The 24,050-nt window shown below is 42.4% G+C and overlaps 1 protein-coding gene across 2 annotated transcripts in view; it reads right to left on the reverse strand.

Annotated features, from left to right (window-relative positions):
* Positions 1 to 748: 748 nt before the first annotated feature.
* Positions 749 to 24,050, reverse strand: part of PLCL1 (phospholipase C like 1 (inactive)) — a 179,328-nt gene continuing 156,026 nt past the window's right edge. For both annotated transcript variants that reach the window (XM_083406488.1, XM_083406487.1), the window contains 2 exons: positions 21,589 to 21,698; positions 749 to 1,069 (listed from right to left, as the gene is read on the reverse strand). In XM_083406488.1, the coding sequence (XP_083262614.1) occupies positions 893 to 1,069; positions 21,589 to 21,698 (287 nt within the window). In that variant the 3' untranslated portion in view covers positions 749 to 892. The remainder of the gene's footprint in view (positions 1,070 to 21,588; positions 21,699 to 24,050) is intronic.

Consider the following 24,050-nt stretch of genomic DNA (forward strand, 5'->3'; position numbering starts at 1 on the left):
CTGAAATATCACCCTGGCTTCCTTGCATGAAACAAAATGGCCAATTTATTCTATTAATGTGAGTGCATTTCAAATCATGATTAGCCAAAAAAAAAAAAAAAAAGTTAGTGGAATGTTCATCAGAAGTCCCATTGAGATCTATCCAAAAAAATTCTGATTGTTTAATATTTCATCAACTTAATTTAATAGGTAAATTAATTATTTATCATTCCCACTATGCTGAAGAATCCATTATTCATCCATGCCAATAAAAGATTAGGTTCATGTGTGTGCTTTCTTCTGCTGGTAAAATCTGTATTACATAGTTGGAACAGCACAGTTTATTAGAAGCTGCCACTAAAGCAACAGTATGGTACAAAGAAGCATTAAAACTAATGTGTTATGCATTCTCTCTATCCACCAAGATCTTCAGAATGATAAAACCAGTGCTTTTTTTCTGGGGGTACGCAGGGGTACGCATACCTCTAAACATTTTGTGAATCTAAGTTCGTCCGCATTGAGGGGCAGTATGAGTAGGAAAATGAGAGTACCCCTAAATATTTTTTAAAGAAAAAAAAGCACTGGATAAAACTCTGATCAAAGATGCCAAAATAAATAAGGAAAGGGGCTAACAATGTAACTTCATGACAGAGCATTTACTAGATCTCCCCACACACACAAACACACACACACACACACAGCTTGGATTTATTAGAAATATCACTACTTCAAGAGTTTAAACTTGGATAAATGAACTCAAATAAAACACTGGCATTGTGAGGATTTTAATACTTCTGATATCCGGTAGAGGGCAATCTAGTGCGGTCTTTTCTCTTTCTCTTTTTAAATGTGTTAAAAAAATAATTTCGGGCTATTGAAATATATGCCATTGCCAGACAGCGATGGTCTTCTTTCACAGCCTCCCATTCTCATCGCCAGTCTCCTTTTCTTCTATTGCCTCCAGGCACCGTTTGGACTTGGCATCCAAAATCCCGGTTCTGCTGAGTCCACATGACAAACAAGCCAGTTGGACCTGCTTCATGTTCTCTATGGCTTCGTTCTTGGCGTTCTTCAGTAGATCACCTTGTCCCTACGAATACACAACAAGCACACAGAAAGAAGATGAGTCGTGAATAATGCAAGTCCTTAAAAAGATAAAGAAGGGCTGTCTTTCCTTTCTCTCTCTCTCTCTCTCTCTCTCTCTCTCTCTCTTTCTTTCTTTCTTTCTTTCTTTCTTTCTTTCTCTCTCTCTCTCTCTCTCACACACACAAACACATACACTTTGTCACAGCATAACATGCACAGACAACTCGTCTCACCCAAGAGTGAATGATAGTGGATGCAGCTGGTCTCTCAGATTTAATACATTATGAGCTGTTAGCAATTCAAGTGAGTTATTAACGCCTCTTTAACCCATCTCCTGACACTAGAGAAAATGGACAAAATCCAACTAGCAAAAAGGTGCCTTGAATCCTATTGAAAAGAACAGTTCTTAATCATGTACACCCATGCTTTGGACTGATGAAGCTGGCTCCTGTCTGGACAATGCTGCTGAGAGCAAATGCTTAAGGGGGGGAAAGCACCTTTGAAGAACCTAAGAATCAAACCAGAGTAGACATTTGTTAATCAGCTGAAACACTGAGCCAGCATCAGAACGAACATTTACATCCTCTATTCTTGTTAATTTTTTCAGTTGTAATAGTATCTATGGTATAATTATTCAATAGTTTTATATACACTGGTGCCTCGCAAAACGAAATTAATTCGTTCTGTGAGTCTCTTCGTTTAGCGGTTTCTCCGTCTTGCGAAGCAACCCTATTAGCAACTTAGCGGATTAGCGCTATTAGCGGTTTAGCGGCTATTAGCGGCTATTAAAGGCTTAAGGGATTAGCGGATTAGCTGCTAAAAGGCTATTAGCGGTTTAGCAGCTTAGAAAAAGGGGGTGGGGAGCGAAAAAAAATCTCAAGACTCGCAAGACATTTTCGTCTTGCGAAGCAAGCCCATAGGGAAATTTGTCCTGCGAAGTGCATTGAAAAACGGAAAACCCTTTCATCTAGCGGGTTTTCCGTCTTGCGGGGCATTCGTCTTGTGGGGCACCACTGTAAAATCAAGAGTGGATCCCAAAATAATCAGATTTTCCCCCCAACATTTCAACTAAAGGGCTTACTGAGGTGGGGGGTTAGCAAACTCCAGAAAAGCTGTAATGAACATATTTTCCCTGTTCCATTCTGTTTTTAGTCTGTAGGCTCACTTTGTCCCGCATTCCTAATTCCCCTTGCCTTCTAGTTCAGCTTGCAAAGTTTCCAAAATTAATTTTGGAATTGGCACATACGGTTTACTGTAGTACAGGTTACTGGCGCGCACCAAGGAATAAACACATTAATAAACTAAATCACAGTGCAAAACTAAAAAAAACAAACCAATCCATGCAATGATGCAGTCACGTCAGAAAGGTTCACCATCACCACCCCAAACCTCCACACAGAGAAAGCACATGTAAGTGCTTTGGTGGTGATGCAAAGGGCCTCAGATGAGGTCCCTTCACACAACTGCTTGATGTATCTCCTGTGGGCGTAACTCTGCTACGTTCAGCACATGAAGGAGAAGGTCTTTTGAACCAGAAAGAATGAATTTCAGTGCTGTGATTATTTAATCAATGAATATGTGCACCGGTGCATGTCAGCAATCTTATAAGGCAGGAAAATGCAAACCAAACTATGGCAAACAGCCATCTGAACTTAAGTCTGGAACTCAAAACCAGATCCCAGCACTTTGACAGAGTTCCGCCAACCTTTTAGATTCGATTTTTGGCATTAGCTGGACAGATCATGAGAGTAATGATGCTGCTTTGGAGACAAGACCAGGTCACCAGGAACCACAAAATTGCGTGAGAAATTCACATGGGGAGGAATCTGTAAGCATCCCTACAGAAAAGCTCCTCTTTGGGGACATTTTAGAAGAGCACTGCAGCCACCGAGGATCAAAGGCATGCAGGTCCTTAACAACACTAGCCATAAAAATAGAATGGAGAAATCTGTCAAGCACAACTCCCACAGATGGAACTGTAAGCTTCGCGTTCTAGCTGAAGGGCAGAAGAGAACAATTCAAATAAATGAAGGTTAGGGCTCACACCTTTCCAGGAAACACAGGATTGCTTCCAAAAACAGAAGCTCTATGCCCACAGAAAACTCTATGCCCACACCTGCATTGCCAGTGATGTGGAGCAGGCAAGGAAGCAGCACAATGCATTGATGCCAGTATTCGCATAGCCTAGAAATTTCAGCCCATCACCACATTCTCCGCAAAGCAGTGGCGTAACGTGGGGGGTGCAGGGGGGCCGGCCGCACCAGGCGCAACATCTGGGGGGGGGGGCGCGCTCGCACTCGCAGCTCTCTGCCCCTGCCTGGCTCACTCACTCTCTCTCACTGCAGTGCTGGCTGTGCGAATCCGATCCGAGCCGCCGGGTCGCCGCCCACTGTGGAGGGGAGGGTGCCAGGCGTGCGGTGCGGTGCGGAGAGAGAGTGAGGGACTATCTGGGGGAGGGACAGTGCAGCGGGGGGGGGCACAAATTACTTGCCTTGCCCCGGGTGCTGACAACCCACGCTACGCCACTGCCGCAGAGGATAGAACCGGAACACAAGAGAGGAAATATCCTGTTGCTACTGTGCATCTGTGCACTGTGACCACCATATTTCTTACAATCATTACAATTCACCTTTTTCTCCCCACAGAGAATGATCCCAGCGTGGTGTGGAATACGAACCTGCAAATGTCCAAAGGGAACAATCTCAAGAAGCGTGAGAAATGCATTTTTGCCACATTCAGTGCAAACCTGCAGACATCTGCCATTACTCAGCTCATGCACAATCCCCCCCTTTGAGCAAAATTTGGCACTCGGTGAGAACCTGTTGTGACTCGATGATGCACTGACACACGCCATGTGATTCTGCATTCGCCCCATTACTCCAGTCCTGGCAAACAAGTTGAGAGAGACAATGGTAGCTGGCAAGGTTCAGAACCAGTAAACAATGCTTGGGAACAATAGCAACTAGATATACCAGCATGAGCTAAGATTGCATCACAAACTGATAACGTCCGGGGGTCATTCAGTCATTCTGCTAAGCAACTTAGTGATACAAAGGAGCCCCTGTTCAACAGGATGGCTCTAGTGTGATTTCTGTGCCCATCCAGCCCTTTATGCCAGACTTCTTTTAAATGTCATTACAGCTTTAACTGGTCAACTGCTTCACGACTCCTACAAAGAGAGCATGTAGGTATGAGCACAAAACCTATAACACAGTGTAACTGCACACAGTGTTTCCGTTCCATCCATGCACACTAAATACATGGACATGAAGTGAAAATACTCATGTAAGAGACAATCAGACATTATGATCTGCAGATCTGCTTCAGTTATGGAGAAAGCGCAGATAAGCATCTGTGAATATGTGTATGTGTATGGATGGATGGATAGATAAATAGATAGATAGATAGATAGATAGATAGACAGAGATAGAGATACAGGTAAGATAGTCTCTAGGATGGATAGAATCCAAATCTTTCATTGAGACCCAGGAGCAGGGATGAAAGTTGTAAGGGCCACTCATCTTGCATTCGTTATTGTTGTATTGAATGATCATCCCAGAAAATCACCCTACGATTTCCTGTTTTGAAGCTGCCAGCAACAGATTGTATCACTGGATTACCTGGGGATCATGCAATAAACTAACTGGCAATCATAAATGTTTGTGAATCATTCATATACTCCCATGTTGATCAAAGCTAAATACCATGGGTAGACAGATGGATTGGCATTGCATCATTGATGAAATGCAGTGATTTCTTGTCAACTGATGGCTCTAACAAGACTGTTCTCAGAGTTCAGTCACGACAGAGGGATGTAAAGCAATTCAGTTTGAGCGCTAAAAAAAATATCAGGGCTATACTGTTCACCACAAATCTAAAACATATAATCCTTCACATTGCCGTTACATAGATTTTCTTCTATTTAAGTCCCTTGTTCTTAGAATGGCATGTACAGAATTTTTGAAGGAAATTTGGCAAGCGTTTTCCTGCTCAAGTTAATATTGCTTTGTAGTCTGTTTTCTACAGATTTGGCCTGGGGATGGGAGAAAAATTGGATTCAGCTCACATTCATAAATCTACCTAATTTGCACTTTGTAAAACAGTTTGTGAACTGAAGGACAGCCATTCTTCAAAAGTTGCCCTTCTCCAAATTTTGCAATGCTGTTCTCCAGTCAAGTAGTGCGTACACTTTACCTTAGCATACACATTATTATTATTATTATTATTATTATTATTATTATTACCTACCGCTTCAGCAATTAAAAAATAAAACATCAAGAACATAAGAAGAACCATGCTAAATCAGACAGATGGCGGCATGAATCCTGCAAGCATTCTCCTCTCCTGCAATTTCCAACAACTGGAATTCAGAGGTATACTGACTCATTCAGTGGAGGCAGAACATAACCCTCAAGAATAGTAGCCATAAAGGTAAAGGTAAAGGGACCCCTACCATTAGGTCCAGTCGTGGCCGACTCTGGGGTTGCGCCGCTCATCTCGCTATATTGGCCGAGGGAGCCGGTGTACAGCTTCCGGGTCACGTGGCCAGCATGACTAAGCCGCTTCTGGCAATCCAGAGCAGCGCACAGAAACGCCGTTTACCTTCCCGCCGGAGCGGTACCTATTTATCTACTTGCACTTTGACGTGCTTTCGAACTGCTAGGTGGGCAGGAGCTGGGACCGAACAACGGGCGCTCACCCCATCGCTGGGAATCGAACCACCGACCTTCTGATCGGCAAGTCCTAGGCTCTGTGGTTTAACCCACAGCGCCACCCGTGTCCCTATCCTCCGTAAATAAGCCGTCCAAGTTGGTGGGCATCTCTGCCTCTTGTGAGAACGAATGACATAGTTCTGCTATGCACTATGTGAAGAAGCACTTTTTTTGTCTGTCCTAAATCCTTCTGCTTTTAGTTTTATGCGTTTTAATTTTAGGAGAGAGAAAGAAAAACATTCCCCAATTCAAATTGCAATGACAATGTATATTGCAATTTGATATGTACATCCCCACTCCCCAATTTTCATTAAAGTTTTGTTGGCCTTTGAGGAAAACACACACACACACACACACCTGCTTCATGTGAGCAAGGTGAGAAAACAAATAATGGTTCTGAGTAACATCTCACAAGAAAATGAATGACAAACATAGGTCTCTTGTGGCAATGCTGTTATACTTCTGCAAGGGATAATTTCCGCGGACATGCTCTTGTTGAGAAGCCATCTGTTTGCTTTGAGAAAATTGGTTGCGAATATAATCTACTTAAAAGGGGGGGGGTGCCAGCAAAATTATGTCAACACCTTAACAAAACCAAATACTAGAAAGAATGTGGGGTTAGTTCCAAAAATCTGGTTAAACCAAAATAACCCCTGGAAATAAGTCACTCCAATAACCTGAGAGCACAGAACCATTTTCTTGGCACACACACACACATAAAGAACTCATTATTTCTGTCAGACAAAGAAAAATCACATTCCTCTATCCTAGCCTTCGAAGGCTCCTGCTTCTTTAGCTATTGATGTTATCATAGAGTCTAGAAATAAGTATCAAATCATAAGAAAAGGTTAAAAACAGTGTCTGGTAGGATGATACAGTAGGATGTTTAATGCTGTATTGTGTTTTTAATATTCGATTGGGAGCCGCCCAGAGTGGCTGGGGAAACCCAGACAGATGGGCGGGGTATATATAATAAATTATTATTATTATTTTAATAAAATAGTATAGGGCTTATATAAAAGGTGGAAACAGTTGACAAACACCATTCCCTTGAACAAAACACACTCCCCCTTTTATCAATTTTTCAAGAAGGCCATCTTCCGAACAGTCATCTCCAGAGGGAACACACATTTAGGTGGGCGATACCTGATCAGGTAGCTCAAAGTAACTGGACTTCACTAGCAGCTTCTCCATGGTTCCAGTCCAGAAGGCTCAGCAAACATTTATACACCATTTTATTTCAGCACCATTTTGGTTTGAAAACTAACCCTCCTAAGTCACAGCGACATCATTGCACAGCCAGTCCTATTGGGTTACATGACGACAAAACGGAGGGCACACATGATCACTGTAGTCAAATCTGATTGGGTGGAGGACGAGGTCACTGTTACTAGGAAGAAGTAGGGCTATTTTTTCAAAGAAGACAATATTGAAGTCACCGCCATCTATAAATATAAGCAACATGGTTTTGCTGAGGCCATCTGGCGAGCTATGGCCCCGCTAAGGGCTGAAAAGCAGAAATGAAACACGTGCCTTCATTCTACTATGTGATCATGAGAGCACCAGTGTACCACACAAATCACACAGGTTGGTTTCACCTACACTGAGGACACATCTGATGTGCAACCGACTCACAGATCTGTGCTTTTGCAGGCACAGAATGACAATCAGCCTCTTACATATACACATTTGTGGGCATATGTCAAGCTAGGGATAGAAGTGGAATCACTGGTGGTATTTCTGAGCCCATCACCGATGATTACTTCAGCTGAGATACTGTTCAGGAGGTTGCGTTTGGCATTTATTTGCTCCCTGGTGAGCCACTGCTTTGCCTAATGATGACTCACGCTCATCCAGACTTTCCTTCAAGGAACTTGCCAAAGCAACCATCTGCATATATAGTAAGCACACCACAAAGGAGTACCAGATAGAGTTGCTAGTAATGTTTGTTTCAATGAACATTAAGGGCCCTGGATTATTCTCCAGCTCAGATTACCATCTAAATCAGAATTCTTGGTTTACCCCCTCCCACCCACTCAGCCTCCCCCCTCCCCCCAGTTTCCCACCCACCTCTTTTAAAACACTTTTTCCTGACCACCAACCTGGCAGCAATAAGACGGATGCTCCAGGCACTACGAGAGATAAGGAAGGCGGTACTGAAGTAGCCCTGGGGAAATCACTTTCCCACGGACCCCTGTAACCTTTTGTCCTGGCACACTGGTGTAGCATGCCAGGTGCCGGGAAGGAAAAGGAGGGAGAGACCTCATTTTCTTTGCCTCCCAGTGGCTGGAGTGCCACTGGCGGCTCTGTCACTGGATTGACCAGTAGGTAGTGTTAAAGTGTCGGAGAACAGGGTGCTTGGGTCGAGGATTCTGCTTTGACTCAGAAGTCAGTCTAGCTATTTCATTTGGGAAAAGGAACTTGGCTGATTTCCAGGCCAAAGCTTACACAACCTGAGGGTGCTTCACCCATCACAGTAGCCAAGACAGTAAGTTATGTATTCAGAACTGGGAAGTAAGAAAATGGAGCAACAGCAGTAGAAAGTTATTCCTTTTAAGGCCTTAGAAGTAAAATCTAGAATGCATGTCAGCTGGAAATCTGAAGGCATGCTTTCATAATCTCGGTACGGAAGGTTCACAATAAATGAGTAACTAGAAACATTTTACAAAGATAATATACATGAAGGGACTTAGCTAATGTATGGTAGGTGCAATGATACATTAAATATTGTTTTTAAATATTGCTTTTAAACTAAGAATTAAACTCCACAAATCTGGAATGGAGTCCCTAAAATGGTTGCCAAGCTGGTGCCAAACCTATTGCTTTCCTTTGGACCATATCAACAAGGTTTGAGAGGGGTGTGTTGTCACCTGGACAGCCCAGGCCCTCCATACACATTGCCGAGACTTATGCCCCAGGGAGGTCACTTTGGTGATGCTAATGCAGTTGTTTGATTTCACCCCCGGAGGGACACTCCATTGACTCTCAAGACAAACAGATGCCAACAGCAGCAACAACATTGTTTTTATATACCCCCCCAAAATTCCTATACCTTAACCATCAACAACAACAACATTGTTTTTCTATACCCCCCCCCAAAAAAAATTCCCATACCTTAACCATCATAACTATTTCTAAAGATTTTTATTATCTGTAGCAGATTTGTGTGCTTTTCAAAAGTGACAACAGGAGAGAAGAACAGAGACAGTGAAAGAGTAGGGGTTTAAGAGGGTTGCTTACATTTGAAGAACAGGTGAAATGAGTTGCCAGAGGCAGGGCTCATAGCACCCAACAGCTGGAATTAACAACCCCCCACCCATTTTTCCATCCTTCCCCCATGAGATAGGACTCATTCATTAGTATGCCCTATCAAAACAAAAGCAGGCTGTGAACAAGAGAGACAACACATGGGATTTAATCTGTGGGCCACCAGTGAGGGGCAACAGAGAAACTGTTCAAATAATCAAGGAAAAATCTTAGCAGCCACAGGCTAGAGGTCATTTCATACCTTCTGACTCCTTTAACAGCTTCCAGCCACTGATCTGAGCCACAGGGGTTCTATTTGCATGTTTAAGACATGAACTCTGGCGCTCAATGGGTGAAGTGAATTCCTGCTTAACTATTCTCCACACTGGAATATGTATTTACAAAATTTTGATAAGCGCTTAGACAATAACTCTTATGAAGCTGTCACAAAGCTAAAGGTACAAAACAGCTAGCAAGATGAAACCAGCCTGTAATCTACATACATGTCAATTACCCTTCAGATTTTATTTCCTTGACATTGAACATCTGAACATATTTGGAACTGCATCACAAGTAAAAGGCTTTGTTACACAATTTCCTGAATGAATGGTTGCCACATGCAATTGTATCTATACAGTCCTTAACATTGTTAAACATGGCAAAGATTTTCAGTGCCTAAACTTAAGCTTTCACTGAGAGCTGTATATTAAATAGCCCCTTCACTTTATTTAAAGTGCAAAATCAGACATCCTACAACAAAAGAATCTTAAACAAGTTAATTATGAGGCTTTATGCTTTCCTCAGTTCTGAAAGGCCTGGACTGTGGATTATGATTAAACAGGCCTATTAAAGCAGAGAAGATTAGTTTGGCTAATTCCATAATAGTCTGGAGAGAATTCGCTGTACTGCTAACTGGCTGTTTCAAGGCCCAAGGCAAAATCTGAGCAACTGAAGAGGCAGAGAGAGAGAGAGAGAGAGAGAGAGAGAGCGCAGCTGTCTTGCCTGCTGCAACACCTTCAGTTAATTAAGACATGGTGTATCTCAGCTTCTTTTTCCAGATGTTGGAAGAAGGCAGCCTAAAAACATCTGTACTAAACATGGGACAGAGCAATGGGAGCTCTCCCTGTCACAGGGATTTGAACCACTGACCTTCTGATCGGCAAGCCCAAGAGGCTCAGTGGTTTAGACCACAGCGCCACCCGTGTCCCTATGGGAAGATAACCACCTGTAAACTGAATATCTCAAAGTCACAGAGCAGCCAATGAAAGATACATCCCAAACGGGACGTATGTATCACCAAGGCAAAATTTTGGTCACAATTTTGGTACACAAACAAACAAAGCCAAATGACCAGATGCCTGATAGATGGTGAGGGTAAAATCAGAAATATAAGCCTAGAGAAGGTAAGTCCTCTGCCTGTATATTTTTTTAAAAAAATAGATAACCGAAATGGAAAGTTTTCGTATTAACATGTAAAAATCATCAAGCTAGACTAAAGGTTGCTCCAAAATGTTGGAAGACCCTGCAGGAGCTCATGGAATATGGTGCATAGAACTGCATTAAATAATCAGCAAATATTGGATGCAACACCTTACATGAATAGAAGCATGTTCCATTAGTCCAAAGGTATCACTGGATAGAACCTTAGCTCCATATCTTAAAAGTGGACAGTTAACCACCCAACCTCTACCTAGCTACTCGCTAGCTAATATTTAGCTTCTCCTAGTTTGACTTATTAGCCAAAATTCAGAGCAGCCATCAACAACAGCATGCTACCAATTTATTCTCACTTCAGAGTAATGTAAGATGGCTTGGATGACCACCAAAGATTTTGGACCTCAGTAATAAAAGCCAATTAAAACATCATGCTATATTATGCCACTGTGCTTTAAACAAAATTCTGTGCCAGAACCTATGGTGAGTTCTTAGAGATCAGTGGTACAGTGCAAGATTCTTGTTTTGCTATGTCAAGCAAGATTTTTACAGCCAAAATGAGAACTGGCTTAAATGCAAAGGATTTTTTTCCTATCACCTTGTTATGCAAGCTAACTTATTGTGTATTAGCCTGTCAAATGTAACTAAAAATGACAATCTGTAGACCTCAAAAATTGGAGTATCTGTTTCTCAAGAAAAGTAGAAGTGAATTTGATGTCTACAATATGTCTTAATCCTCAGGACCTCCACTGGACTCAATAACTGAATTCCGTTGTGTTTCTAATATACCTAATTCTTTCCTAGTTCATCATTACAACAACATAGAAAAGCTGGTATCACCACATCAGCAAGGCACAAAACTTTAACTAAGGTTCAGCTTGCAGATTATTTTAGCTGAATACTGACAGAGGTTTTAAATGTGAAATGTGACCATAACAAGAACATATATTATACAGGTACCAGTGGGGTCTGCAAGATAATGATGCGGTACTTCTGTTTGGGATTCCGGGTGCTCCATGCTATTTCATCACACCTGTTCCTTTTGCCAATCCTGACGCTGCATTCAATGCCTACCATGTTTTTTTGTACTTCTCCAAACCTCAGAGGAACTCTGAGTCTGCTGATACCTCCCCTCTTATCATGGATGGTGCCATTTTGGCTACACAAAGACAGCACTCAGCGCGTTGAGATCACTAACAGTAGCATATACAACATTCATCTAGAAGCCGGGATTGACCTCAACTCCTTGATGTTACCCAGATTCCCACAGGTGTAACATGCAAAACATAGGGACAAAAGATGGTGTGAAATACAAGGGAGTTTGTTTGTTTTGTCTGCCTCTCTTTTCTCATTCTGGAACAAACCTCGTCCCTTCTTCAATCTGGTACCACCAGATGTTTTGGCCTTCGAGTCCCATCACCCCCAGACAGTTGGGCTAGTGGCCATGTATACTGGAAGTTGTAGTCCATAATAACCTGAAGGGCACCAGATTGAGAAAGGCTGCCTTAGACAGAAAGAGACTTGAAAGATGCCTGCTCTTGTGCCTGTATGTACAACTTTCAAGGTTTTATCCATCCAATAATGTGAATCCAGAAACAACTATCTCCGTTCTCACCAGAGAATTGCATGGTGAACCTAAAGATGAGAATATGACAGCCTAGCCTGCGATTCTGCGCCAGCCCCTCCTGGGATCAGTGTGTCTGATGCTTCTCTGTTATGCACTCAGATGACTCTCTCACAGCACATCTGACGTAGGAGTTGTCACCTTTTTCCTATTGTTGTCTAAAAATAAATTGAAGCCTTCAGGGATTGCCTCTCTGTGAAGTTTGGGCAAGCAGCGCTTCTTTAAAAAGCAAAACAAAACAAAAAACTATTAGCAGAAGGAATGAACAGAGGCTTTACTGCTCTATGCTCTTCTTGACATTCTCTGGTTCACTTGACCTATTTAAAGCGTGCTGTAAGCTGTCAAGGATACAAATTCAAATGACTGGCATTTTCTAGCATTGTTTTTACTGTAAAGCCTCCTTTTTATTGAGAGCGCTGTAATCCTTTGATCAGTTTAGCGACTCTGACAGCTCTGGTACAAATCCTCTTCAACACCTTCTACCTTAAGAGCTCATAAAAGCTGTCAGTCTCACCGTAGCTGGAGAAACAGCAGCAGTAAAACAGCTGCTCTTTGGTCTTGAGCCATCCGAATTCAATACAATATTACAAGGCTTTTGTTTTATCTGTGTAAACTAGAGGCTCTCCCAATCCCCACCTGCCACTCACATGCCACAGCTAAGCACCCCAAATGGTCAGGAAGCAATAAGAAGCAAACAAAAATAAAGGTTTTGTCCAGATTCAAGGCTCAAAGATGAAAAATTATCCCTGCACAGTGAAGATATAGTTGGGTATGGGCAGCAGGAAAGTTGTTTGACACCTGTGGAATCCAGGCAAATCGTGTAAGGTCCTGCCAATTTGGTAATCCACGCTGCAGTATTGCACTCTTTCCTCTTATGCTTTCTCCTTGTTGGGTAAACAGTTCGGAAGCTTCCCTTCTCTACACTTCTAAAGTGACTGCTATGACTTTGAAGTGACTACTCTGATATCTAACCCAATTACAGGGACATTTCCTTCTTGGCACAAAGCAATTCTCATGCAGCAAACAGCTCGACATACAGTTCTTGCGAGGTCAAGCATGGGAGATCTCTTCTGGTTGTAACAGTAAACATCAGGACGCTCCGATGTTATGTTTGAAGATAGATTCAAGTGATTGTCAGGAGATGAAGTGTTATGGTTGCATTATCTTGTTGTTGTTGTTGTTACCAAGTGCTTGATGATACAAAAAGCTCTCTGCACATGGAAAGCTTGTAATTGGGAAGAAATGTTCCAGCCCAGCTGTCTTCCTGAGATGCTCGTTTTCTAAGTGCACATAATTTTGTTCTGCACATAATTTTGTTTTACATGGGCATTATTCAGTCACGTGACAACTCGATTCCCATCTGCCAAATGTTCCTAATACAGTCCAGGAACATTTTGCCACCTTACCTACTTACCTACAACCTACCTACTACATTCACGTGAAATGATTTCCAGGCTGTCAAATGATTTCCAGAGAAAGTATCCTTCCACAAAGAAGGAAGTCCCCCATCAATTTAACACAGTATAGTAGTATTGATTTTATTTAAACCCAAGATGTTATTTTATTGGGGCAGCATGATGGCTCTTATTTTTAAGGCCTGCTCAGGAAGCCACGCCAGCATAAAAATACATTTGTTTATTCAGTACTGTTTATGCTAGCATGGGATCTCAGAACATCAATTGCTTTTTTTTAAAGGATATATTTAAAAGTACAGTAATTCATGTTAAGTTAATTTCATTTCTAACTGGAGAAAAGAAGGGCCATCAGAGATGAGAAGATAAAACCAGTACTCCCAGAGAAGTATTTTTAGCTTTTAGGGCAAATGATCATGAAATTTAAAATTGCATTACGTGTTTTTGCAATAATACATCTGTGTGATTAAACCCAGCTCTTCAGAGATAAGACCATTACTAATGGACAACAGGATATTTATAAGCGCCAAATGACCACAAATATACTGTAAAGATAAAGCTGTACAAAAAGGGACAGATTCGGATAACATTACCTTGGCAACCCTTTAAAACAGGAAAAGCTGCCTTTGGAGGAGTAACCTGATACTGAAGATCATATGTTGCGGGTAGGGGCTCAACAATTCCATGCCTGCTGTTTCCTTATTCCAAATCACTCCACCTCTGGACTTTGAGATACAGTACAGTCGCATCTTGGTTTTTGAACAGCTTAGTTCTCGAACATTTTGGCTCCCGAACGCCGCAAACCCGGAAGTGAGTGTTCCAGTTTGCAAACCTTTTTTGGAAGCCAAACGTCCTCTGCGGCTTCCATGGCTTCCGATTGAGTGCTGGAAGCTCCCGCAGCCAATTGGAAGCCGCACCTTGGATTGTGAACGTTTTCAGAAGTCAAACGGACTTCCGGAATGGATTACGTTTGAGAACCAAGGTACGACTGTACTGGCAAATGCACATTTGGACTCCCCTGCGGTTCAGGAGCCACCAGTAGGTAATTTAGATTGGGAAATGGATTGTGTATACACACACCCCACTGGCGCTCCTATTCTCTTTGCGCATTGAGAGGCGGCTTTTCATGTTTAGAAGAGGCTGAAATAACATTAGGCCAGGGGTCCCCAAACTAAGGCCCGCAGGCCGGATAAGGCCCAAAGGACTCGTTTATCCAGCCTGTGACAACTCCTGCCGCCCGCTGCCGCCGCCCACTCTTACCGGCGCTGCGCTGTGCGGCTGCCTACTTCCAGGTCGGAGGAGCACCGGAAGTAGCTTGTGCGCATGCGCAAGCATTATTTGTGCATGCACATTATTTCCTCTGCACATCCAGGTTGGAGGAGGCCCATGCACATGCACACAAGCTATTTCCGGTACTCCTCCGACCCAGAAGTGCGCCGGAAATAGTGTGTGCGCACACGTATGGGCACGCGCTCCCTGCCCTCCGCGCGATCGGCGTTGGAGACACCGGCCCAAGGCGCGCTAAGTTTGCTGAGCCCTGCATTAAGCACATCTAACAAAGAACAGCTTCTTGCTCTTCACTGCTCATGCACCTTGGAAGCGTTATCAAATATTGTTCATCAAAGTTGCATCTACTCCACATTCAGGAAGAAATCACAATACTTTTTTAAAAAATAGTCTTTTCTCAAATATATACCGTATTTTTTGCTCTATAAGACTCACCTTTTTCCACCTAAAAAGTAAGGGGAAATGTGTGTGCATCTTATGGAGCAAATGCAGGCTGCGCAGCTATCCCAGAAGCCAGAACAGCAAGAGGGATCGCTGCTTTTGCTGCGCAGCGAATATATTTTTTCTTGTTTTCCTCCTCCAAAAACTAGGTGTGTCTTATAGAGCGAAAAATACGGTAAATGATGCCATTTGGGCAAATCTGTATGACTGCCCATTCTGCACCATTTATCTTGCCAGTCATATTGATGGGTGAAGGAGCTTACTCACTAGAGCCCCGCATAATACTGGTCATCATATTCTGAGATTTCACCAGAAACTCTCCACATACTTTAAAGTTATATATTTGCAGCCTGGATGGTGCAGGCTTTTCTATTCCAACTGTACCCTTTAAACTGATGCAAATGAACATCATTCCTTTCTGCCACCTTGCCTTGCTTCCTTTAATTAGTGCTCTGCAGGAGCAAAGCTTTGATGTTCATGCCCTAGTTTAAAATGTCATCGTTTCAAATAGAGGGACAACCATGTGCAGAATATACTCCCAAGATATACAGGTAGTATATTCAAGAGGACTGGAAGTATAAAAACGACAGCCCCATGCTCTTAGGGAAGCAGTCCTCTTCTATCAAGGAGGCTGCAGCAGCCTCATTTTCCACTAGGAGATTAAATAATCTGAAGCACCCCTCTGAGAACTTTCTATGTAAACAGTATTCCTTTTACACTCAACAGCTCTGCTCGTGTTCTGTGTACAAAGTCATAGCTACTGAAATTAATGGCTAACATAAATCCTTGTTACCGCCGGAAAGTCAACAGTGCAACTGATTCGGAGACAGATGTTGCCTATATTCCAATCCTTAACCCATTTAACTTGGAAGTTATCTCCTATGGATCTCAAGAGCAATTTGCTTCCAAGAGCACAGCCTAAGGGTCACACACATTTCATGTTTAAGAGCGCACCCAATATAGTTTAAGTGTGTACCTCTAAAAGGGTTAAGTGTGAAAGTGACAAATACATGTATCATACCAACAACAGTGGGGGAAAGCACTAGAAAAAACCCACAGCTGCAAATAAAAAAAGTCTAGTTCAAATTCTAAAAGCAGGAAACAAGCAACCTGTGAAAACACAGAGTTTAAAATAATAACAATAATAATTGATTATTTGTACCCCGCCCATCTGACTGGGTTGCCCCAGCCACTCTAGGTGGCTTCCAGAATAGATAAAAACACAGGAAAACATTAAACCTTAAACAGCTTCCCTATACAGGGCTGCCTTCAGGTGTTTCCTAAACGTTTTATAAAATAATAATAATTATTATTTATTGCCAGGGCAAATGAAATGTAACTGCTTCTGTTGTTGTTTACCTAGCTTCAATTTTTGTTTATTTTATTTGCTAATTTACATCCAATATTTCCTCCAAGGAGCTCGAGGTAAAACTTCCTTTTGTCCTCAGAAAAATCCTAATGAGATTTTGGTGACTGGCCCAAGGTCACCCAGTAAGTGGGGAATAAACTTGGGGTCACTTGTAGACAACCTGTTTACTGAGCACTCTATTCTGATTTGTTTGCAGAGAGATTAGATGACTTTGTATCCAGCAAATGTTATCCGGTACTTTCAAGTGCATTTGCCTGTCACGTTTGTTATCATAAAAAGTCAAATTTTTGGAAGCAGCCTTGTTGCTCAAGAACTCCAAATCAACTTTAATTGTGCAACCTCAATTTGTCATACAGGTGGCTGTGGTTTGCCCAAAATAGCCTGTTGGGTCAAATTCCAAAGTTTGTCAGGTCTAGTTAGGCCCACTAGCCAGAGTTTTCTTATCACTGCTATAATGCATCATGCAATCATCTTATTTCCAAATATCACAACTCTCAATGTCTAAGACCAAAGCTACCTACTTTCTAAAGCAGGGTTCTTCAAAACAAGTATTTATTACAAAGAAGTAAAGATTTCTGCAAAAAAAAAAAAAAAGTATTCAGCTTACAACTTAATGATAAAATTGATGCGTAAAGAAAACGCTTTGGAAAATTGAGTGGGGAGGAGGTATTCCTGTTGTGAAATGCTTGGAAACAAAGCACTAAATAAAAAGAACCACTGACCTGAAGATCTCACATTCTTTGAAACAACTGGAAGCAGATCCTACTTGCTTGACAACACTTACTACATCATCCCCTGGGGTGGCTGCTTTCCAACACAAAAGCTGGCAGCCAGGAGACATGGGGAAAGTGGGTTGATTAACTACCACCTGGGAAAGATTGGGATTACAACGATGCTACCCTGAAATTATAGTAGAGTTCTCTAAGAAGTTTCCATTGCTAAATAACAATCAAGTCAAAGCCCATTAAGAACACTGTCTTGTACATGAATAGGATCATGCAGGAAAAAACTATTTTTAGCCTCGTATAAGAAATGCAAAACCTAGTGCTGTCAACAAGCAAAAAGCAACTCTCATGGGGGCGTTGATAAAGTGCGTCAGCAGAAAACAAGGATACAATAGGGCTCTACAAATCTAATAACAATTGATTTGGTTTTACAAATCTTTAAAGGAGACACTTTAAAATCCATTGCCAGAATCTGGCCTAGCCTAATTGGCCTCAGGCAAAAAATCAGTGTTGGGGACAGAGGGGCACGGGCAAGAGAGGCAGTGGGACTATTCCCTAGGGTCAAGACACTATCAGTCATCCATGTTCACCTCCCTATGTAAAAAACCACTAGATCTAAATCATCCATGGAGCAGGGCGGGGGGGGGGGACACATAAACATATTTAATATGGTCTGGTGGCTTCTGGATTATTATTGTAAAATTTAGTTTATTACAGTACAGGGACCAGCAAAGCCTTCTGCTTATATGAAATGAGCTCTTCATTAGGATCTGTCTGCTTATGAATAATTCAAATAACATTGTCAGTTGCGGCCTTTTTTTGCCTAAAAGGAAGAAAAAAATTGCACTTCAGAGAGATGCTAACTATAGTGTAAATGAAGACGGGGTGAACAGATAACTCACTGCGGTTCTGGAATATTTCTGAAATGAAGAAAACAAACACATCCTAGTTTTTATCTCTGCAGTGAGCTGTGTTTTGCTCCACTGGAGTATCACTGCCAAAGGTGGATGTTTGGGAGCCACAACCTTGCTCTGCTAGGAATGACAGAGCGTAATAATAAAAGAGTTTGTAAGTAATCTGCTTGTTTCAATACCGCAGAGCTGGTTTCTATATAAGGCAATGCAATCAAGTGTAAAGGTATGCACACTGGGCAAATAAACCCTGATTTCACATCTACACTCAGGGGGTCTGAATTGGCAGCAACGTGACCTTGTGGTCGCAATGGATAGCTCAATGATATATGGCAGCTGTGAAAAAGACAAATGCCATGCATGCTGGGCAGCATTAGGAAACAATTGAAAACAAAACTGCCAATGACATAATGCCATTATACAAATCTATGGTGCAGAGACACCACCTTTCCAACATAGGCCCGTATAGTTAAAGCTATGGTTTTCCCAGTAGTGATGTATGGAAGTGAGAGCTGGACCATAAAGAAGGCTGATCACCGAAGAATTGATGCTTTTGAATTATGGTGCTGGAGGAGACTCTTGAGAGTCCCATGGACTGCAAGAAGATCAAACCTCTCCATTCTGAAGGAAATCAGCCCTGAGTACTCACTGGAAGGACAGATCCTGAAGCTGAGGCTGCAGTACTTTGGCCACCTCATGAAAAGAGAAGACTCCCTGGAAAAGACCCTGATGTTGGGAAAGATGGAGGGCACAAGGAGAAGGGAACAACAGAGGACGAGATGGTTGGACAGTGTTTTCAAAGCTACCAGCATGAGTTTGACCAAACTGCGGGAGGCTGTGGAAGACAGGAGTGCCTGGCGTGCTCTGGTCCATGGGGTCACGAAGAGTCAGACACGACCAAACGACTAAACAACAACATGGTGCAGTTACACTTGGAATACTGTGGACCAGGGGTCAGCAAACCAAATTCCTGTGCCCCACAAATAACCCAGAGATGCATTTTAAATAAAAGGGCACATTCTACATCTGTAAAAACACGCTGATTCCAGCACCGTCCGCGGGCCGGATTTAGAAGGTGATTGGGCCGGATCCGGCCCCCGGGCCTTAGTTTGCCTACCCATGCTGTGGACAGTTTGAGTCGCCTTACCTCAAAGAGGATATTGTATTTCTCCCTCTCTCATAACCCTAGAACTCGGGGACTTCCAATGAAGATGGATGTTGATAGATTCAGGACGGACAAAATAAAGCATTTCTTCACATCGCACATTCTTTTTATCAGCAGAATGGTGTTCACAGGGTGTTAGAATGCAATCCTAATCATCTACAGTACATGGGCTTGTTGAGAGAGGGGAGAAACTTTTTAAAAAATTAAAAATTAACTATTGGATATATTCTTTCTCTAAAATGCTTGTCCATAGAATAGCTTGTCCTGTACTCTCCATCTCTGCTACCCATATACTTTCCTAGTTCATAGAACTAGATAGTTCTTTTTGCCTTGCTTCTAGTTCTATATTAAAGCTGAAAACATTAATTGTTGAACCAGGGACTAGTTTGCAATTTTTCTATTTATCCTACAGCTTCAAAATTCAGTCTTTCTATCTCGCAAACCTTTATCTTGCTCAGGGAACACTACAGAAAAGATACAACTGGCTGCCAATATGGGTGGAGGCATGGTTCTTTAAGCGATTCATGAAATAATGAGTCAGGACTGAACAACAAGATGCCTCTTGCAATGAGTGAAGACATTTGTTATCTGTGGAGTCAACAGTTCCTGGTGCTCAGTAGAGATTACCTAGAATCTGACATCTCCCACACGGTGGAATGTGGCCAGATCATTCAATGTATTAATCTTATTAGCTAAACTGGATTTAGGTCTGAATAAGAAGATACCCCCACATTCATTGGCACCCTCAAATAGGGATGGGAGGGAGAGAGTCTAGTTTGGTTCAAATTTTAATGGAATCTTCCTTAGTCAAAGATCACAAAACAATACGGAAACCGAAATGCAACTGCTTTTGGAATTGAAACTTCCCTGAATGTTGTGATGTAGTTCTCCAGCAAAAAATGTATAATAGCATGCAAATATGCATTATATTAGGGGAAATGGCTTGCAAAAATGTATATTTTGCAAAATTGCATACAAGTATATGTACATTAGGATAAATGTGGATTAAAATACTGAATTTTCATGGGGACGGTTATTTTAGGGAGGGGGCGTTAACTGCAAACTGATGAGGAAATTGGTGAAGATTGGAAAAAATGAAAAACCAAGAGAAAGCAAAATTGGCAGATTCATCCATCCCTATGTTCAGATCCCATTTGTTGGCATTTCCACAAGACAGCCTACACACTTTATGTTCCCAACTCACTTCCAAATCTATCACTAGATTTCTGGAAATAAAATGCTACTTTGTTGTTGTTGTTTTTAAAAATCTTAATCAAATTATTTTAATATGCTCTGGCATTTATACAACACCGCCTTATGTTGAATGAAACCAAGTTGGCTTATACACCAACTGACAGGAGTTCTCACAAGCACAGATCTTTCCAAATCCTGCTCCCAGGGAACATTTCTAACTGGGAGACACCTAGAACTAAATATGATGCTCTGAATCTAGATTAGGTTACTCAAGATTTAATCCAACTGAAACCAATGGAACCATGAGACTAACTTAAGCCCTATTGGACTTTAATAGAGCAAAAGTACAACTAACTTACAGGACAATCCGAGTCATGTCAACTCAAAAGTAAGTCCCACTGGTTTTCAATTGGTCTTATTATCAGGTAAATGTGCATAGGGACAAAGCCTTAGTCTGGATCTTTTCTTCATGCAAAACATGCACTCTTTTGATGAGCAACGACAAGTCGCACTGTGCTAGTAGAAAACCTTATGCCAAAAGGACCATGACATAGTGCTACTTTGGATATAACCTGTAGCCATTTTAAGAACATAAGATTAGCCAGCTGGTTCAGTCCAATGGCCCATCTAGTCCAGCCTAAGGGAAGCTTGTAATCAGGACATGAACACAACAGCAGTCTGCCTACCAGCAATCCCTAGCAACTGGAATAAATTCTGTCTCACAGAAAGGACAAATCTACTTTTGGCTGTCCCCTGAAGCCAAAGAAAAACCAAAAAACTCCACAGACTATAAAATGCTTACAACCAATCTTACTAAATTTTATTTGACTAAGGATTGCTTTAATCTCTTAATGTAATGAAATGCTCCTCTTCTTTATGATTGTCACACATCAGCATTTTCCTGCCATCGTGTTAATATTCAATATTCTTTTCCTGTTAGATGTAAGCAGAAGTTTCAGACCTAGATTCTCTAGAGAAGGAAATGTGTCACTTTTGTACTTACCTTTAACACAGTGATATTCCATGCAAAACTCTCAATGGCTTTGCTGAGCTTCCTTCCTTTCAAGCCTTCCTTTGTTCCCAGGTCATGAAGCTCTTCATGCAGTTCCATTCCTAACAATATATTTGGCACATGAACAAAGGACAAGACATTGAGGGAAATGCAGTTGCATATTTAAACAACAACAACCCACATTTATGGGTTCACTGTGCCCCATGAGGATTTATATACACAGTAGATGTCCACCATCCTCCTCATGCCATCCAGATGTTTGGGGCTACAACTCTCATCAGACCCAGTCAGCAAAGTTGGTCAAAGTTCAGGGAAGATGTAATCCAAGACATTTTCCCCAGGCTGAGTGTCGAAACAGGGGTGGTTATGCAATCCTGTGGAATTGCAATTTCCACTGCATTCAATGGAGCTCTTAGCAGAGGAAGCGTGCAGCCTTGCATCCTAGCGAAATATATAATTCATTATAGCAACAAAGCATCCATGAATCATACTGTTTCCACATGGTCAACAAAGGTAAAAAGGTAAAGGACCCCTGGACGGTTAAGTCCAGCCAAAGGTGACTATGGGGTTGTGGCGCTCATCTCCACTTTCAGGTTGAGGGAGCCAGCGTTTGTCCACAGAAAGCTTTCCGGGTCAGGTGGCCAGCATGACTAAACCGCTTCTGACACAACGGGACACCGTGACAGAAACCAGAGCGCACGGAAATGCCATTTACCTTTCCGCCGCAGTGGTACCTATTTATCTACTTGAACTGGTGTGCTTTTGAACTGCTAGGTAGGCAGGAGCTGGGACCAAGCAACTGGAGCTCACCCCATTGTGTGGATTCGAACCACCAACCTTCTGATTGGCAAGCCAAGAGGCTCAGTGGTTTAGACCACGGCGCCACCCGCATCCCACATGGTCAAAGAGGTAGCAATGGAATAGTGGCAAAAACAACAAACAAACATAACCACGACAGGCATTGTTTCTCCAAGCCTCTTCTCAACTCCTCCTGAGAATATTCCAAAGGGAATTTAAGAAAGGATATCCTGGAGAGGCTTACTGTTAACCATCAGCAGTAGCTTAACATTTAGTTCTGCTTCACAGTCACTAAAGCATGCGCCTCAAAGCAGTACCTGGGCCACTACCACATGGAAGAGGCAGGCTCCTTGGGGCAATTTATGTGAGCACAGTCGGCAAAACCACATTCCCATACAAATGATTATTGCAACAGGGGGCTGCCTCTGAAGACGGCTCGGAAACTTCAGCTGGTGCAGAATTCAGTGGCCAGGATGCTTCCCGGGGCAAGATGGTTTGAGCATATAATACCAATCCATGACTGACTGCACTGGATGCCGGTTAGTTTCCGGATCCAATTCAAAGTGCTGGTTTTGACCTATAAAGCTTTAAATGGCTCAGGACATCAATACCTCAAGCACTGCTTCTCCCCATATGAACCAACCCAGACTCTGCAAAAAATCATCTGAGACCCTTCTTCATGTTCTCATTCCACAAGAGGTGTGGAGGGTGGCAATACAAAAAAGGGTCTTTTCTGCAGTGGCCCCCTGTTTGTGCCTCTTCCCAGGGAGGCTCGACTGGTAACATCATTATATATCTTTAGGCACCAGGCAAAAAACTTTCTCTAAAACCAAGCTTTTGGCCTTTATCTGTGGCTTTTTAGAAGTGGGTGGGAGGTTTTTAATGTATCCCCCCCTTGGTTTTGTACCTATGTGGAGTTTTTTGTCTGCCTGTCTGCCACTTTGGGTTGCCTTGGGCAAGATAAAGTGACTAACAAATTTATTAAGTAAATACAGTGGTGCCTCGCAAGACGAAAAGAATCCGTTCCGTGAGTCTCTTCGTCTAGCGGTTTTTTCGTCTTGCGAAGCAAGCCCATTAGCGGATTAGCGGATTAGCGCTATTAGCGGTTTAGCGGCTATTAAAGGCTTAAGGGATTAGCGGATTAGCTGCTAAAAGGCTATTAGCAGCTTAGTGCCTTAGAAAAAGGGGGTGGGGAGCAAAAAAAACTCCCCAGGAATCGCAAGACATTTTCGTCTTGCGAAGAAAGCCCATAGAGAAATTCGTCCTGCGAAGCACCTCCAAAACGGAAAACCCTTTCGTCTAGCGGGTTTTCCGTCTTGCGAGGCATTCGTCTTGCGGGGCACCACTGTAAATAATCCGGCCGAGGGAGTTATGGCTGCCCATCAGTTCATATGTTACGTTCCTCATAAGAGGGCTGCACCTGTTGGACCACTCTGTATGAAGAAATTGGTCTCAGTCCAATGTGTACTCCTATAGACCCTCTGTTTGTTACCGTATTTTTCTGTGTATAAGACGAGCTGGAGATTGTCAGCGGCTATTGGGCGTGTTATTGGTGGCCGTGACAAGGGCTGGTGTTGATTGGATGTCGCTGCGGCAATTGGACTGATGACTGATGGCCTCTGCTGTCGAGGGGACAGACGATAGGTGGCTCTTGT

This window comes from Podarcis tiliguerta (genome assembly GCF_965153285.1).
Source record: "Podarcis tiliguerta genome assembly, chromosome: 1".
In the NCBI taxonomy this organism is placed as follows: Eukaryota; Metazoa; Chordata; class Lepidosauria; order Squamata; family Lacertidae; genus Podarcis; species Podarcis tiliguerta.